Below are 15,861 nucleotides of genomic sequence, written 5' to 3' on the forward strand. Positions count from 1 at the left end.
CACTTTTCCAGCAGTTGGTAAACAACACACAGAGAAGAGCTGTAGCTGCAGCCTATATTCACTGGCACATTGTAACCTACACTGTACATTTACTGCTAAACTTCACTGCTCACCTTTTCCTTTGCCAACAGTGACTGGAAAAGAAAAGAAACATGCCTCTGCCCATTTTTGGGAGTGTTTTGGGTTTAGCCTCTATGATTAAGGTGAGCCAGCCAACAGGACAAAGCTATGTGCACATTATCTCCATTCAGCCCACTGTAATTGGGTCCTCCAGCAAGAATCTATAGAATAACGGTGCTTATTTCCTATCTGTTCATTATTCTATGGGCCTTAAGGATTTAAATAAGACTTGTCTAAGGAGGCCAACTGCAAATTAGACACATAGCACTGTAGGCTAGACAATGGCATACATGCTACAATGACTCTATCACCTGCAGCTCGGTTTTTCCTCTGGGCAAACATCTTTTTCAGAGGCTACCGACTCATTGCGGCCCTGCAGTGCTGTTCAAGATGTACTTCGGAGTTTAATAAACATTATGATCCAACTCACTGTCACTGAGCTGGTAGCTGTTTTCCTCCACCTGTTTGTTATGCTGCTCAATGGCTCGCCTGTGTTGGCCAATGAACGTTAAGCCCAGTTTCACAGCATCGTCCAGATGACTTCCGCTGTTTTGCAATCCTCTCAGTAAGATGAAGATGAAAACAGTCACAGGATGGTCTCCCTCAAAGCCAAAGGTGCTCATTAGGTGTCCATTTGATGTTAGCTTGCTGCTAGCGATGGTGCTAACCTCTTGCTATCTGCAGTCTCGTAATATACTGTAAAACTTCAATTACTAGCCGAGTCCCAAATAGCCGCCTATCTCCTTTTCTGGCCTGGTGTGGGAACACAATTTGACAAATAAACGCAGGTCTCCATTAAACGCCTGGTCTGGTTTTTAGAGAAGTTCTTTGGATGTATTAAACCTCTTAAACCCCGTGGTAATACAAATATTAATGTTTAAACGTATGATCAATATGTCAGTATGGACATCGATTAGATTCTCCACAAATCAGTCGTTCAGTTCATTTAAAGGAAACAACGAGCCCCAAAGTCTAATTCTTCTACATTTACCGGCGGAACCTGCATGGTACGAGAGAGGAAAGGAAAAAAGTGCTGACTGCCGTTACATTTGAAGAGCTTGTTGAGTCCAAATGTGTCCATTCCTTGATTATTTATATTCCTTTAACGTTAGTCTGTAAGGGTCCACTAATCAAAAGAATCAAAACAGCTTTTCATGAAAATTAATCCAAGTTGTGAATCCTGTCGTGTGAAGTCCATCGCTCTCTGTCTGCTAACTTCTCTCATACTGCACCATGTTGTTTTCTTGATGTTACTTCAAAATAAAAGCACATGTCAGCGCTAGATCAAATGAATGATGTGTATTTGATATTATTGGATTGGAAGTTTTCTACAAGTAATATTCTGTTTGAAATAAACTGTTTCATAGTTTCATAATTTCATAATTTCAGTTTTGTGCAAAAGGAATTAAAGGCCTGTCCCATATGGACGCCTGTCCCAAATAAAGGCAGGGTCAATTGGTGATTTTAGCAAATAAAAGCCCGGGCTATTATTCAAAGTTTTATGGAAGCTCTTACACACAGTACAGTACACAAAACTTTGTAGCAGTGTGTCAAACGTATTATCAACTAGCCAGGCTACTGACTGTCTGTATATTCATTACATTACACACGCTGGAAAAAGTAGGCTGACTTGTAACTCCGCTCCGCCCTTAACCAATCACAATTTAAGAAACGTGACAGGCATCTCCTAAAATAAACATCATAGTCCGTCACAGCTCAGGGTCAGTGGTTACCCTCTTAAAGTGACTAATATGACAACACTTATATGCTGCTAAGCACCTTTTAACTCAAACCCAGAAGTTACATAAGTATATAGCATTTTATGCATATGCCTGCCACGTAACATAATGACATCATTAGCATACAACGCGATGACATGAAAGACCGAATCCTAAGCTTTCCGCTGCAAAAACAATTAATGCTGACATGCACATTTTGGATTTCCAGAGACTTAAATCAGGACTTAATGCAACACACAAAGCCGCATGGAGCGACCTGCCTCCCACATTTTTCCCCATCTATGTTTACGGGTCCTGGGGATAAGCTTCCAGATGCAGCACAGTCCTACTATGACGTACTTAAGCCTAATTATTGACAGATGTGTTGAGGAATGATGCAAATGTGAATCCAAATAGATGTGTTTGTAATGTCCTTTTTTGGTTTGTATTCGTGTGTGAGACAATTAGTGCATCAACATTATCTATTTCTTGTGCTTCTTTTTTCTCTTCTCAGTCGTGTGTCACCTGCCGTGTATAAATGGCGGCAAATGCAGTGCCAGGGATAAGTGTCAGTGTCCTCCCAGCTTTACTGGAAAGTTCTGTCAGATGCCCATTCAGAACGGACACCAGCAGCACCAGCAGACATCAGGCAGCTACAGTCAAACTCAAGTCCACTCCACACATACACTACCTCTGACCTACAGCAACGGCCAGAGTCCTGGTGAGTGAAAGGCACAACTGTGAAAACATCAGTACAATTAAAGACTAAGAGGATAAATGGTTTTGTGACCTAGATGAAAATGGGGTTATAGAAGGTAGTAGGAGAAACACTCTCCTATTCCTTATCAGCCAATTTCCTCTTAAGGATGCATGTTTAAGCCCATTTACTGCAAGTCATGCATCGCAAAGACTGCGTGGAAGGTTGTGAAAGGAGCAATTCACAAATGTGAAATACTGCAGTTCTGGAGGGTGGTCAGCAGTAATGTAAAGTAGATGTGATTTGTAGTAAATGGGCTAAAACATGTATAATCACTGGCATGGTCTTTTAAACAATTAACATAACCCCCTACATTAGAACTGTTTCCTGGCCAGTAACAAAAGACTGTGGATACGTTCTCAACAAATCTGAAATGGATTATTTAAAAGTTACAAATCACATTGCCCTTTTCATTAAAAAATGATGAGACAATTACACTCATGTCACAATTTCTCAAGATTTTCTCTTTAGCAGGGTCTGATGCAGTGTTAGAATAAGCATTAAAAATGTTAGTGTAAGAGCAAGCAATTCAAGTATTACTTCTACTGTAATGGATATACAGTGCCTGTAAAAGGCCTACATTTCATTTGTACATCATTTTTGGTTAAAGGGGCACTCCAGTGATTTAGTATTGTACTTTTCTGAAGTATTGTGTCAGCAGGCTTGGGCGATAATCTATATTTTTTTATTGTGTTTTTGTGATAGAGTTCAGTTACTGATGCCTGATATGATTGGGTAGTAAAGGGACTACCACAGCAATTAACGGTGGTCCCTTCAATCTTTGAAAGTTGAGATGATCGTCTATGAAAATAAACACTGGTCAAAAGATGGATCAGTGTCAGCAGGATAGCTTTGTGGAAAGGCATGTAATTTCATTTATATATGATATATTTTGTATAAAAAATGACCGGGATAAAGAACTGGGTGTAGAAATAAGAGAGGACAGGATTCTGAAATATATCAACAATTGTTCCCTTAACGCCAGAAACTGTTTGATACAGTACAAAGTTTTACATAGGTTACATTATTCGAAGGTGAAGCTACACAAACATTTTTCCAGAAATATCACCAGTATGTGAGAAATGTGGACTAAAAGAGGCAGATTTACTTCATATCTATGTATTGTTGTAAATTACAAGGATTCTATATTCTATATTTTCATTCTTCTCAAAGATTTTCAAAATCCAAATGAGACTGGATCCACTCTTGGTTATATTTGGGGTTTTGAAAAATTACAGGAACCTACAGATTGCACAGCATTATCTCCATTCCTATGGACTCCTATGTGCAAAGAAATTAATTCTTAACTCTTGTCCTGGAAGAAGAAAGATGTGCCAACCTTTAATTGTTGGATTACAACACTTACTGACACTCACCATTTGGAGATAATCCGATATGTCTTTAGGGACAGACTTGATGACCTGGGGGCCGATGATCACCTCTATGGAAGGGACAGATGTTTAAAGATGCTGCAAGAGTAACGATTCTTTCCAGTACATCTGGGTAGCACTGCTGGGGAAAGGGGTTGTTTTTATTTGCTGCTACCCCCCCCCCCCCCCCCCCCCGCTATATTGTGAGCTTCTTCTTCTTCTTGTGGCCTGGTTTATTGTAAGCCTTACAGTAAAAATATTTCAAACAAAAACACTGGTCAAAAGGCTGGCTATAACTATTTCCATATTTAGAGGTACAGAGCTATTTGTTTAAGAGCCAGAATTCATCTCCATAGTCCACTGCTGGTGTTGTAGGAGTGTGTGGTTGATGTTGAGAGGGGGAGTCAGACTAAGCTGACGCTTTTATCCAATGCGACTTACAATATCTAAATATGTCAGAGGTCACACATCTCTGGAGCGACAAGTGTCTTGCTCAGGGACACATTGGTGGATGGGTCACAGTGGGGGATTGAACCAGGGTCTCTCACACCAGAGGTGGTAAACTCATCCGCTGCTCCATCACCACCCATCTATGAGGTTGAACTGGATCTCGTATCGAAGGTTATGTAACCAATGTTCCTACGGTGGCAAGTGTACAGACATTAGTCAACTAGAACTGACCACGCGATCAAATGTTAGACTGACTTCATGGATAACTTCGTCATGCAAGCTGTAAGAAACAGCCAGAAAAGTGAATGAATGAAAGGCTGTTTTTCTGCCTTTTCATCTTTGCTAGTTAACATTAGCTCGACTGGAGAAAAAATGATTTTATTTACTGGCACAAAGGCAATTAGCAACTACTGGTAACTTTTAAGGTAGAATTACTTAATGCATGAGTTAACTTTTTGAATCAGTCAACACAACTTTGATCATTCCATATGTTTTTATTGGCTCTCTCTTCACTCTTGCGTGAATATCAACCAGATGATGTGAAGATTCTGTATGTGAAGATTTTCAGTCATCCAGGTCGTAGTTATCAAAGGAAGCTTTAAATCAAGTCATCTGGACTTGGTTGAGGCTTCTTCAGTTCTTTAGTTGCAACTTTGTAGCGTTGGATCCTCCCTGCCTGATAAATGTCCACATCATTCTAACTCTAATCCCCAAGTTTGTTACGCAGTGTTTCTGGTATAAATGTGTAATCTCCAAGCCCAGGATGAGATAAACCCCGATGATATCACTATGACATCCACATTGTTATTTTACCAAGGCATATTCACATTTCAGCGGAAGATCAAGGTACCACTGTACTAAACGCCGCAATGCTAATGTAACTAAGGTGGTGCTAGATCATGCTAGATCCCTAAATTTCAGAGACTCAAACACTGGTTTTGGAACAAAGCTGGGAGCAGCATCTGCATGATAATATTTAGCGAATATCATTTTTTTGATCTGATCACATCAATTTGTTATTGTAAAGTTCAGGAAATTTTGAAGCATGATTAATACGTTTCATTCAATCAGTGATCAACAGTGCCCACAAAGGTAGCTCAGCTTGGGTCAAAGTTCATCAAATTTGAACTTTTGGTGCACCCACGAAAATTGCACAGAGCCATCCCAACACCACAATATGTTGGGAGAATGTGTGCACAAAAGCTGTTTACCACGAGAATGTGAATATGGCATCAGTCTTGATAAAGCTCCTCCAGAGCCACCAGGCACAGGCCTGTGATTAGTAAACTAATCTTAATGTGTGAAATCTGTGGGGTGTCCTTGCGTGTTCTTTGACAATACACTGTAATAATTGTGTGGCTCATGTTGTCCAATGTGCATCTAGTGTTCAGCCCCAGCATCGTCAACATCCACATCAAACATCCTCCAGAGGCCTCTGTCCAGGTACACCAGGTGTCTCAGCTGGACAACTACCACAACAACGGGCACCAGCTGAAAGGTTCCCAGTCAGGCTCCTCTTCATCCACCAGCTATAGATACCACCACACAGAGAGCAGCCAGAATATCCAGCACCACGGCTACAACATAGTTTATCCCAGCCAGCATGGCTACCAGGTCCCGCAGTACCAGCCCGTCACCTCCAAGAACACGCTGGGTCGCTGCTTCCAGGAGACTGCAGGGAGTCAGGTACACTGTCGGAAAAGACCTGTTCTTATCTGTATGTGTGGCCATGAGATAGAGGGTGATGAGGGGATGAGGTGTTTACGTCTGTTTGTGTTCAACACCTGGGGATCGGACATACAGGAAACAGACAGAATACAAAAACCTAACTTTTATTCAAATTAAAATCCAAACGTTTCTTTCTCTGCCACTTTGTTTCATTGTACATCTGTATGTTTCAGTGTGGAAAGGCTCTGCCAGGTCTCACTAAGCAGGAGCAGTGTTGTGGGACCATTGGGACGTCCTGGGGTTTCCAGAAATGCCAGAAATGTCCAAAGAAACCATGTAAGTACAGCTGTTCTTCTCAGATGTTATTCCTGCTTTTTGTATTTGCACATGCTAGCCTCGAAAACCCAGCTGTATTCTAACATTAACTTAGCTGTCCTTATTAGCTTGGCTCCTTGCATGCTTGCTAATAACTTTTTTTAAGCTGGGTTGACGGCGTTGTGTTAGACAGATTTGTGCAGTGGTGTTCCATGAGGGAGAGAGGGACGAGCGAGAGGAAGTGCTGCGCGAATGCGCTACGGCACTCTGCAATCAAATACGATTTTAAATAGGTTTAGTAAAAAAAATTTTGAAAATCAATATCTGGCGGTCAGCGTTGATATTAATAAATAATAAATAAATGAACGTATGGGAAACACTGGGCCTGTTTTATTTTTGTGTTTACATATACAGATTCATGAGTAAACAAACCTTTAACATCATCAGAAACATTAAGATGTAGCTGTTCTTACTACTATGTATTATCAGTTGTAGATCTCGTGCTGTATTGATGCTTTGTAGATGCTCAAATGTAAGTGTCTTTGGACAAAAGCATCTGCAAATGAGTAAATTTGGCTGCTTATTAAAAGGTTAAGGGGTGACAGCAAGATTACATTCTGTGGTTGGGTGGTGCAGTGACCCCTGTGTTTACATTTTAATCATAGATGTTTAAAATAGCATTGAAAACTGTTTCAAACTGACACCAGAAAGATATTTTGGTACCAATGTCACTAAAGTGTTGAACATATAACATCTGATCTTTCATTTTGGTGCCACTGTATACCGTATAGACAGTATCTGCTGGGTGTAAGAAAAAAGTTGATTTTCATCATAGTAAGGGAGGGTCATTATACACACAGATGTATAAAAAGATACTACTACATGATTCTGTCCCTGTCCTGTGAGACACAGCATGTAGCATTTAGCAGTCTTCCCAAATTGGTCCTTTAACCTAAATCTAAATACCTCTCTATATGTAGCCCAGTGTGAGGTCAAATTGCACTTATTCACATGAAGATTTCTATTTTAGACTTGAAATGCTGACGTCATTCTTTTAATGGGGCAGCTGTAGAAGCTTTATCAAGTCTGACAAAATAATGATATCATAGGGATGTCATCAAAGTTATCTCAACTTTGGCTTGGAGAATACAAACAGAAAGCCTGCATTACAAACTGGGGGTGTGAGGTTTGAAAGACCTGGCTGTTTACACAGCAGGGAGGGTCTAATGAAAGACGACGCTGAGATGGGAAATGTAGTGCCTGGGGCTGCTGCTCATTTTTAGGTGTCCTATTGTTTTTCTTCTCATTCTTCTTCTTTTTCTCTGCTAAAACTGCAGCAAAACCATAAGACCAAACATCACTAAAGATACTGCTTTAAGCTACTACTTAAAGCTTTCATTTTTGAGGTAATTTACTACTAGAATAAAAGATTATTGATTTATTTATAAATTTAGGTTGTACTATACTTAAAAAGAAAGACAGAGTGAAATGGCAAGCCACCTGGAAACCTACACCTAAAATGTGTTTTACACAGCTCAGTGAGTGTCTCTCACAGACTTTCGCTTCAGCTAGCAACAGGCAAAATAAAGACGCTGAACCAGAGCAATTAGGAAACATTATATGACCCTTGTGCTGGTTTGGGTATTAAAAGACAGGTGACTGTCACCCTGCCAGTTATTTCCAGAGAGGAAAAGCACTAAATGCCTTGGTGGCATGCAGTGCAGGCCCCTGCTCCACAGGTCTTTTTAGAGAAGTTATTACCCGGCTGTGTGGGGGAGTCAGAGAGGGGGTTGCCAGCCTGACTGTGGCTGTGCTTTTTATGAAGTAGCTGGCTATTCAACCATACTCCCTTTATAGAACTATGGAACCTGTCTTTGAAGCCAAAGCTATTGGATGTAGAGCATTAAAGACACACTCAGAGTTACAGTAAGTTCCCCATTTCAACTGTATACAACCCAATTACACATATTGTTTACATTAGCTGTAGACTTGGAAGCACATGAAGCTGTGACTCATCAGGGCAAAACATTAGCAACTCTGTCCGAAATGAGCTGGTTCTTTGGTAAAAAGATCCATAAAACATGAGAAGAAGTTTTACCTATGACTACGAAGAAATTAAGAAATTATAATAAACTGAGCTCAGTAATACATTCAGCAGTTCACTTTCAGATTCTGGGTCAATTTTTGATAGCTGAGCCGAAGCTCATTGATATTGTCGTATTCAGAGTGATTCTCCATGTCATACCGACAAATAAAACTACATTTCACACAAACAAATTTGAAGTAATTAAAAGTGATGGCCATGACATTAACCTAATATCATTAGACCATTCAGGAGACTACTATATAGAGTGCTTTATTATTGCTGTCTCATTGGTTGAGAAACTCACAGAGACAAATTAAACAAAGAATGGTTCAAGAGCTATCCTGACTTTTAATCCCTAGCATGGATCAAGCTCTAACCACACTGGATCCTACATTTCCCATAATGCAACTCAGCCATGCATGTTTCCTTACACTCTCTCTTCCTTAGAAATGACAGCATCTTTCAAACTTTAAACCTCAAGTTTGTAATGCAGGCGTTTCCACGGGCTGAGTAGTACTCAACATGACCAGTAAACTGAAGTTAATGTGTGCAGTTTACGCTCATAACAGGCTACTTATACTTACACAAACAGAGGACAGATATTATGTTTTGTTGGATCAGTAAAGGTATGACATCAATTCCTGATTTATTGTATGTATTAAAACGTGAACTCAGGTGAGAGATGATTAGGATTTAGAGAAATTTCACATTTAAAATCAGTAGCGACTCATACCAGCGTTTAGCCCACATGCCTCATAGACCACAGACGGAAATGTCAGCATGACTAGTCACATATTTCTGTGGGAGTCACTACAAAGCCAGAGGTTTGTCCTTCCCTCTGTTCTCCTCAGGAATGGCAGGGGCATGAGTTTAGATTTTGAAGAAGTGTGAAACGGTCCATTGTGCCATGGAGACACTGGTAGCTGGTAAATAAACTGGCTTTATTGGTCAAACAAACATTGCCTTGTTGTTTCCCGTTGAGCGAAATATCAATCTGCTTTCAGGTATTTGGGTACCAACTCCCTACTGGTGCCTTTGTCCACCGTTACAGCAGAGCCCAGCCTCTAACATGCAGTTTGACTTGAGTGTGTTTATTGTGAGCTACTGGCTGTCTGAGCAGCTTTCAGCTCTTTAGCCTCCAGCCACTGCCCCGAGTCTTTTCATGTCGGTCTCAATCAATTTAATTCAATTTCAATTCAGTTTTATTTATATAGCGTCAGTTCATAACAACAGTTATCTCATTGCTCTTTTCATATAGAGCATGTCTAGAACGTACTCTTTGCAATAAAATAGAAAACTCAAACAGAACCATGGCTCAGGGTGGGTGGCCAACTGCCTCAACCGGTTGGTGCGCGGGGGGGGAATAACAATAACAGTACTAATAATTATAGTAATATTAATGATAATGAAAATAGGACTAATATTATTTGTAGCAGTGGGTGTCAGCAGGAACATGGGGGCAGCAGGTGGCTCACAAACACAGATCCAGACTCCACAGCTCTGGACCTGAATCATCTGCAGAAAGTGACAGTAGGAGAGAGGAGAGGGACGAGTGCGAAGTGGAGTTAGTAACATGCATTAATGGGATAAGAATGCATACAGTTGGAGATGGAGATTTTTCCAGAGCAGAATATTAAAGTACGACAACGGTTATGTAACCAATGGGTGACTTATTAAGGGAGAACATCTCCTAACAAAATATAATATGGTACGGTTCCAAACTCAGTGCTTTTTGCTCATTTTATTGAACGACCACAGAGAAAAAAAATGTCTTAACACTGGAACTAGGAGAGAAATGCACTGAAACTTTTAGCTTCTCTAGGGGCTTGATTGCAGAAATCCCCCAAGGCTGCATAGCATTGGATAAAACATTGCAATACAATTGTCAATCACACACTCGCACTAAATATAATAAATCTATGCTAGTTAGCTTAAAGTGGCTATAATCAGTATCAAAGAACAATGTGAGTGAGTTTAAGCTCATTGTTTAGAGAAAAAGCTCTCTGTACACTCACTACCTGTACTGTTCACTGTTCCTGTTGCCCTCAAGTAGCTAAAAAAACAGTTATTGCAATTTTAACAAGTTAGCTGGTTGTTCTTAGCTAGAATGCTGTTGGCTGTCACAGTCAGAAGTGAATATAGCTTGCTTGGTACTGGCCAGTGTTTAATAATAAGTGGGCAGAAGTAAAAAAAAAACAGAGGTGGTTTTCAAATGCTGGAACACACTGTTCGTTGTTAAGGGCCCAACTTGAACTAGAAACACCAGTTTACACTGAAACTGATACATGTCAGAGGTCACATGCCTCTGGAGCAACCAGGGGTTAAGTGTCTTGCTCAGGGACACGGTGGGGGATTGAACCTGGGTCTTTCACACCAAAGGCATGTGTCTTATCCACTGTCCCATCACTACCTCCGTTATTGAGAACGTGCGCACCTGATAACTCAGTAGATTTATGACGGCACAGTCTTATCATCAGTTAACATGAATACTACGTTTGGAACATTTTCTGTGTATTGATAACTATAATTTGTTGATAACTATTGGAATTTGATTACAAAATAAAACAATGCAAAACATTAATAAACTAGCATGTAACAAATTAGAGCACAAAGATATACGATTTTTTGAAATAAGTAAAATTTTAATTTTATGAGGCTTATATAGGCAACCCATGCAAAAATATTGATCACTCAGAATGAATGATTTTGAGATTCTTTGAACTTGTTAAGGAGACATCTTTAAAACATGAAGTAGCAGAGTTTATTATTTTAGGGCCTCTAAATTATTTCAAACATTGATTGGATAGTTTGAGATACAGGACATCTGAGAAGAATCCACAGTACAGTTTACATTGAACAGTCTCCCCTGGAAAGCTGGAAAACAATCTACTGTTTCAAACTGATGTGAGAGAAAAGCTACACATTCCACTAAAAAGGTTTAAATTTAAAATTGGAACTGCTTTATTGATCATTTGTGGCAAAACAATGACGATGGTGTGTGGGTGATGGTACTATAGGGAACCAAGGTTAAATCGGACCTGAAAACTGAAAAAAACATGTTTGCAGTGTATTGTGTATGAAAATTTAACCATTCATTAAATGCCTGAATGTAATGACTAATAAATGTTTGCTGCCGTCTCTTTTCATTTTACATTCTCCTCTTCTCAGCGATCCCTCTGATAGATTGTCCGGAGGGTTACAAGAGAATCAACAGCTCTCATTGCCAAGGTAATACTTTCCCTGACATTTGTGGTTAAAATATCTTATCTTATGTGTGTGTGTGTGTATATATGTGTAATTTGGTACGCACATTCATTTCCATTCAAAATTATTTGCAGTCACTTTGGTGATCATCTGACCTTTCATCTAGTGCCATCATCACCTCAAACTTTCAATTTGTACGCTAGTTTGGTTCTTGCTGCAAAGGTTCGCTAAGAAGTTTCTGTGTGTCTCTGCAGTCTGGGGCTAAGTTTCAACAAGCGTCATGTTCAATAGACTGTTCAGGTTGGCTGGCCAGAACATGGTGGGGAAGTGCTCCTTCCTGTTCAGCCATGTTTGGACTTGAGGAGTCACTTAGCAGCATCTGTGTTGCACTGCAGTACGAACTACAAAGCAAAGACACACACAAAGGATTAGGTCTCCCCTTGTTGAGACTTGTATTGGCCAGGCATGAATGCTGTCATAGACCTTAGAGCAAACATACAGAGCTCCAAAACAGCCGACCTTAACAGCTATTCAGATGAACAGAAATCCCACTGGTACCAATAGAGGAGGAGGTCTCAGAAACTTTAATGTTTGAAAGTAAGCACTATATATTACTTTATAATTATTATTATTATTATTACTTGAAGTCAGTGCACTGAAAGACCAGTGCAGACATACTACGGTAGTAGCTTTGAAAGCCAATTTCAGTAAAAATAAACTAAGACTAAATGAGCTTAGATTGGTTCTCAATAAATGGTAAGAACATAGTCTGGTGTTCTTCATCAAACATCAGGGAAATTTTGGACAAAAAAGACTGTAACTTATAAGATACCAGTTTAATTGGATTAACTCAGACTGGTGAAACCTTATATTAGCTTTAGTTGAACGTGCATTTTCACACAGAACAACTGTGAATTATGTCCCTAATTAATTATATTGAAAGCTGGGCTGACTGAAAACCTGTTTCAGTGTTCATATGGGCACATTATGCTGTTCTGTTGGGAGAATCATTCCCCACAATAATTTGTGGTTCTTTATAGTCCCAATAGAGGGCACTGGAGGCACCATTACCACCAGTAATGAGGCACAGTGCCATGTTATCCACAGTGTTTGCCAGCTCTGTGGCTAGAAGCAGAAGAGCTCTGAGAGGAGAAAGAGAGGACCTGCTGCTGAGTCAGACTGCTGCCAGACTCAGTGTGTGTGTTATCCTAGACTTTGTTGTCCCTCAGGAGGTGCCGGGACTTCTGTAATCCATATCCTTTTTTTTGTGTTCTTTATCACGTGTAGTGTTGACCTTTGACATCAAATTAAACAGCGCATTCAGCACGTCTACAGTTTTTGTCGCTCATTCACCCATTCATGATCAGCTACAGTGTGGGGCAGTGTTTTTTCCCCACAGTCCCACAGCTTTAACTCTTCAAGCACATATACTACCTACCAAATGCCTAATCTCTTTCAAAATGTAACGCCAACATCACCGACCGAGACTGTACAAGCAGATAGAAACCAAGAGGAGAGCAGTACTAGGGAAGGAGGGGGTCTTGCCATTCTCATTAACAACTGCTGGTCCAGCCCTGTCAAGGAACGTGTCTGTAGCATGGACTTTGAACATGCGCCAGATGTCTTTTGTGTAACTAAGTACAGTAATTGAGAAAATTATAAACATCTCTGTGTCCCATCTGGCAATGTTTCCTGGATTTATTGTGTTTTATTTTTTTGTTGATTCACAGATTTAGATGAGTGCCAGCTACAGGGAGTGTGTCCTAATGGGAACTGTCTGAACACCATGGGCAGCTACAGGTGCCATTGTAAACCTGGCTATGTCCCTGACCCCACGCTCACCATGTGCATATGTAAGTCCCACAATCTAATATTGTCTATTTCAGTTTCTTTCTCTCATTAATTTCTCATTAATTATCATCCAAACCCAGAACATCCAACAGTGTCAGACTGAGCCACAACTATACATTGACAACTACTGAATGCATTACATTTGCATGCTGGTCTATGATGTGCAGATTTGCTCATACAATAGGAGTTTGATATTTCCCATCACATGACAGTAGACATGGGACATATGCATTTCATGATTTCCCCCACCACCTGCCCCAAAGTACAAGCATAGCATAGGGCTGCTAGGAATGCACTAAAGATATGCTGATGAATACAGTGCATGGATGAAAGCATGGTGTTTATTGCATAATTCTGTTTCCCCCTCAAGCATGTAATGCAAAGCACAAAATACAGCCGAACCCAACATATCACACGTGTCTCATATAAAAGGAGCAGGACAGAGAGGATGAGGGGCAACACAGAGAAGATGTAGTTAGTTAAGCAACGTGCATGCAAAAGTGCCAAAGTGGTCTTGAACATGATTGATCAGCTGTGTGTGTGTGTGTGAGGAAGAAAGTTGAGGGGTTGGGGAATGGGGTTGTGTCCCGATTCTCTTTTTATCTCATGGCTAATGAGGAAGTGTTCCTTCATCACCATCACTGTTAAAATGAAAGGGCTCAGCAGAGGAGACTTAACAAACGTGTTATTCTTAGCACTGACTTCCAACAGCTGTGCAAACACACACACACACACACACACACTCCAAGCTGATGGCTCACCTGTGATTGAAAACTCCAGCGATATACTTGTAGCTTGTACCCTTTATATTGTATCTTTTAATTTCTATCCTGTGACCAGATGTTGCTGGACAGGGTGCTGAAGTTAACACAGAACAAATCTAATTCTACTCCGTGTCACTTTTGCTAATTATGGTGATCTGTGCTTAAAGTGTCATTTTCTGCCACTTTTTTGGGTCCAGGTAAAAAGGCAAATATTTGGCAAAATCTCTTCATTTCAACTGAATGGCTGTGATCAGTGAATTAATTTGTGGGGTTGAAGTACATCCGCTCAAATCTTTTGCCTGGAGTTGGCAGAAAGTTGTTTCTGTACAGTAATCAGTGAGGACCGGCCCTCAGTAACACGTTTATCATTTATCCAACCTAATTCTTCTCTTGTTTTTGGTCTGGTAAACAGTAAATTCATAAAATTCAGGTTAAAAAATGCAAAGCATTTGGACTTTGCAGACAATGATGTATGTGTTTATTTGCATACTGTAAAGAGTGGGGAAGAGAGATCCAATCATAAATGCAGTGTGGAAAGCCTGCTGTCGCAAGTTGTGTTATTATCAAAAAATTTTTATGCGCATTATTAAGTATCGCATTCGAAAAGCTTGATGGAAACAGCAAAATTCGCAAAGAAACTTCTTTTAATTTTGCAAAAACATTTTCCGACCACTTGAGGTGTAATTTGCCTTTGTCGAAAAGAGTTATTGCGCTAAAAGGGAGATGGAAACACTTTTGCCGAATAAGTTCTGACATAGCGAACATTCAACTCACGACTGATCAGCCGCTTCTGCTGTCTGGTTGGATATTCTAATAAAGACATGGCTGTAGCAACTTACCCACACTTGAAACACATTCCTGTGGAACTCTCTCCATTTGTCTCAGGTCCATGTGACTGGTTTTGTTTCTGGTTTGCAACTCGTCTGTGACAACTACCTTTGCCGTACTCTGGTTTATTCACTCCAAAGCAGCTGATCTAAAAGCACCTATTTCGCATTGTCTTTGTTTCTTCTATTTTTTTTTTTAACATTTTAAAAGTCTGCTTAAAATTGGCTAGATGGAAACAGGGCTTTAGTGTCCTCCTGCCTCTCCAATCTCTCTTCAAGATTTCTGGATCTTTTGCATGTCTTTGTTATCGCAACGTGATGAATTGTACAAATGGGGATAACATTCATGTTAACCCGGTTCGAGTTGCATTCATGGTGTAGCACTCCATCCTCAGGAGAAGTGATAGAAGTAATTGTGTTAAGAATTTAAAAAAAGAGAGCTCAAGAGAGATGTTCAAATCCTGTCTACTGGCTCAATGCAGCACACCCAGTCAGTCGCTTCCTCATAAAGATGTATGTGATTTTAAATTTTGGAAAGTTACAAAAGATTTCGGATGGGAGATTTTTAGATTATATACAATGTGACAAGGACTTTGTTTGGAGCATACTGAGGCACTAAGTCTGACATAGTTTTCTTTGAAGATTTGTCCTTGCAAGACATAGCATAGCATGATGCTCATCACTTGGCAAGTGCAGTGCACAGTATTAAGTCCAAAGAGTTCACTTTTTGT

At 40.1% G+C, this 15,861-nt stretch overlaps 1 protein-coding gene across 1 annotated transcript in view; it reads left to right on the top strand.

Annotated features, from left to right (window-relative positions):
- Positions 1-15,861, top strand: part of ltbp1 (latent transforming growth factor beta binding protein 1) — a 156,976-nt gene that overhangs the window by 86,200 nt on the left and 54,915 nt on the right. Inside the window, 5 exon segments of the mRNA XM_038737681.1 lie at positions 2,353-2,559; positions 5,800-6,101; positions 6,317-6,419; positions 11,653-11,712; positions 13,419-13,541. Of these exon segments, the coding sequence (XP_038593609.1) occupies positions 2,353-2,559; positions 5,800-6,101; positions 6,317-6,419; positions 11,653-11,712; positions 13,419-13,541 (795 nt within the window).

The sequence above is a fragment of the Micropterus salmoides genome, unplaced genomic scaffold (genome assembly GCF_014851395.1).
Source record: "Micropterus salmoides isolate LMB-PRFRI ecotype aquatic unplaced genomic scaffold, ASM1485139v1 Ms_hic_scaffold_22, whole genome shotgun sequence".
Classification (NCBI taxonomy): Eukaryota; Metazoa; Chordata; class Actinopteri; order Centrarchiformes; family Centrarchidae; genus Micropterus; species Micropterus salmoides.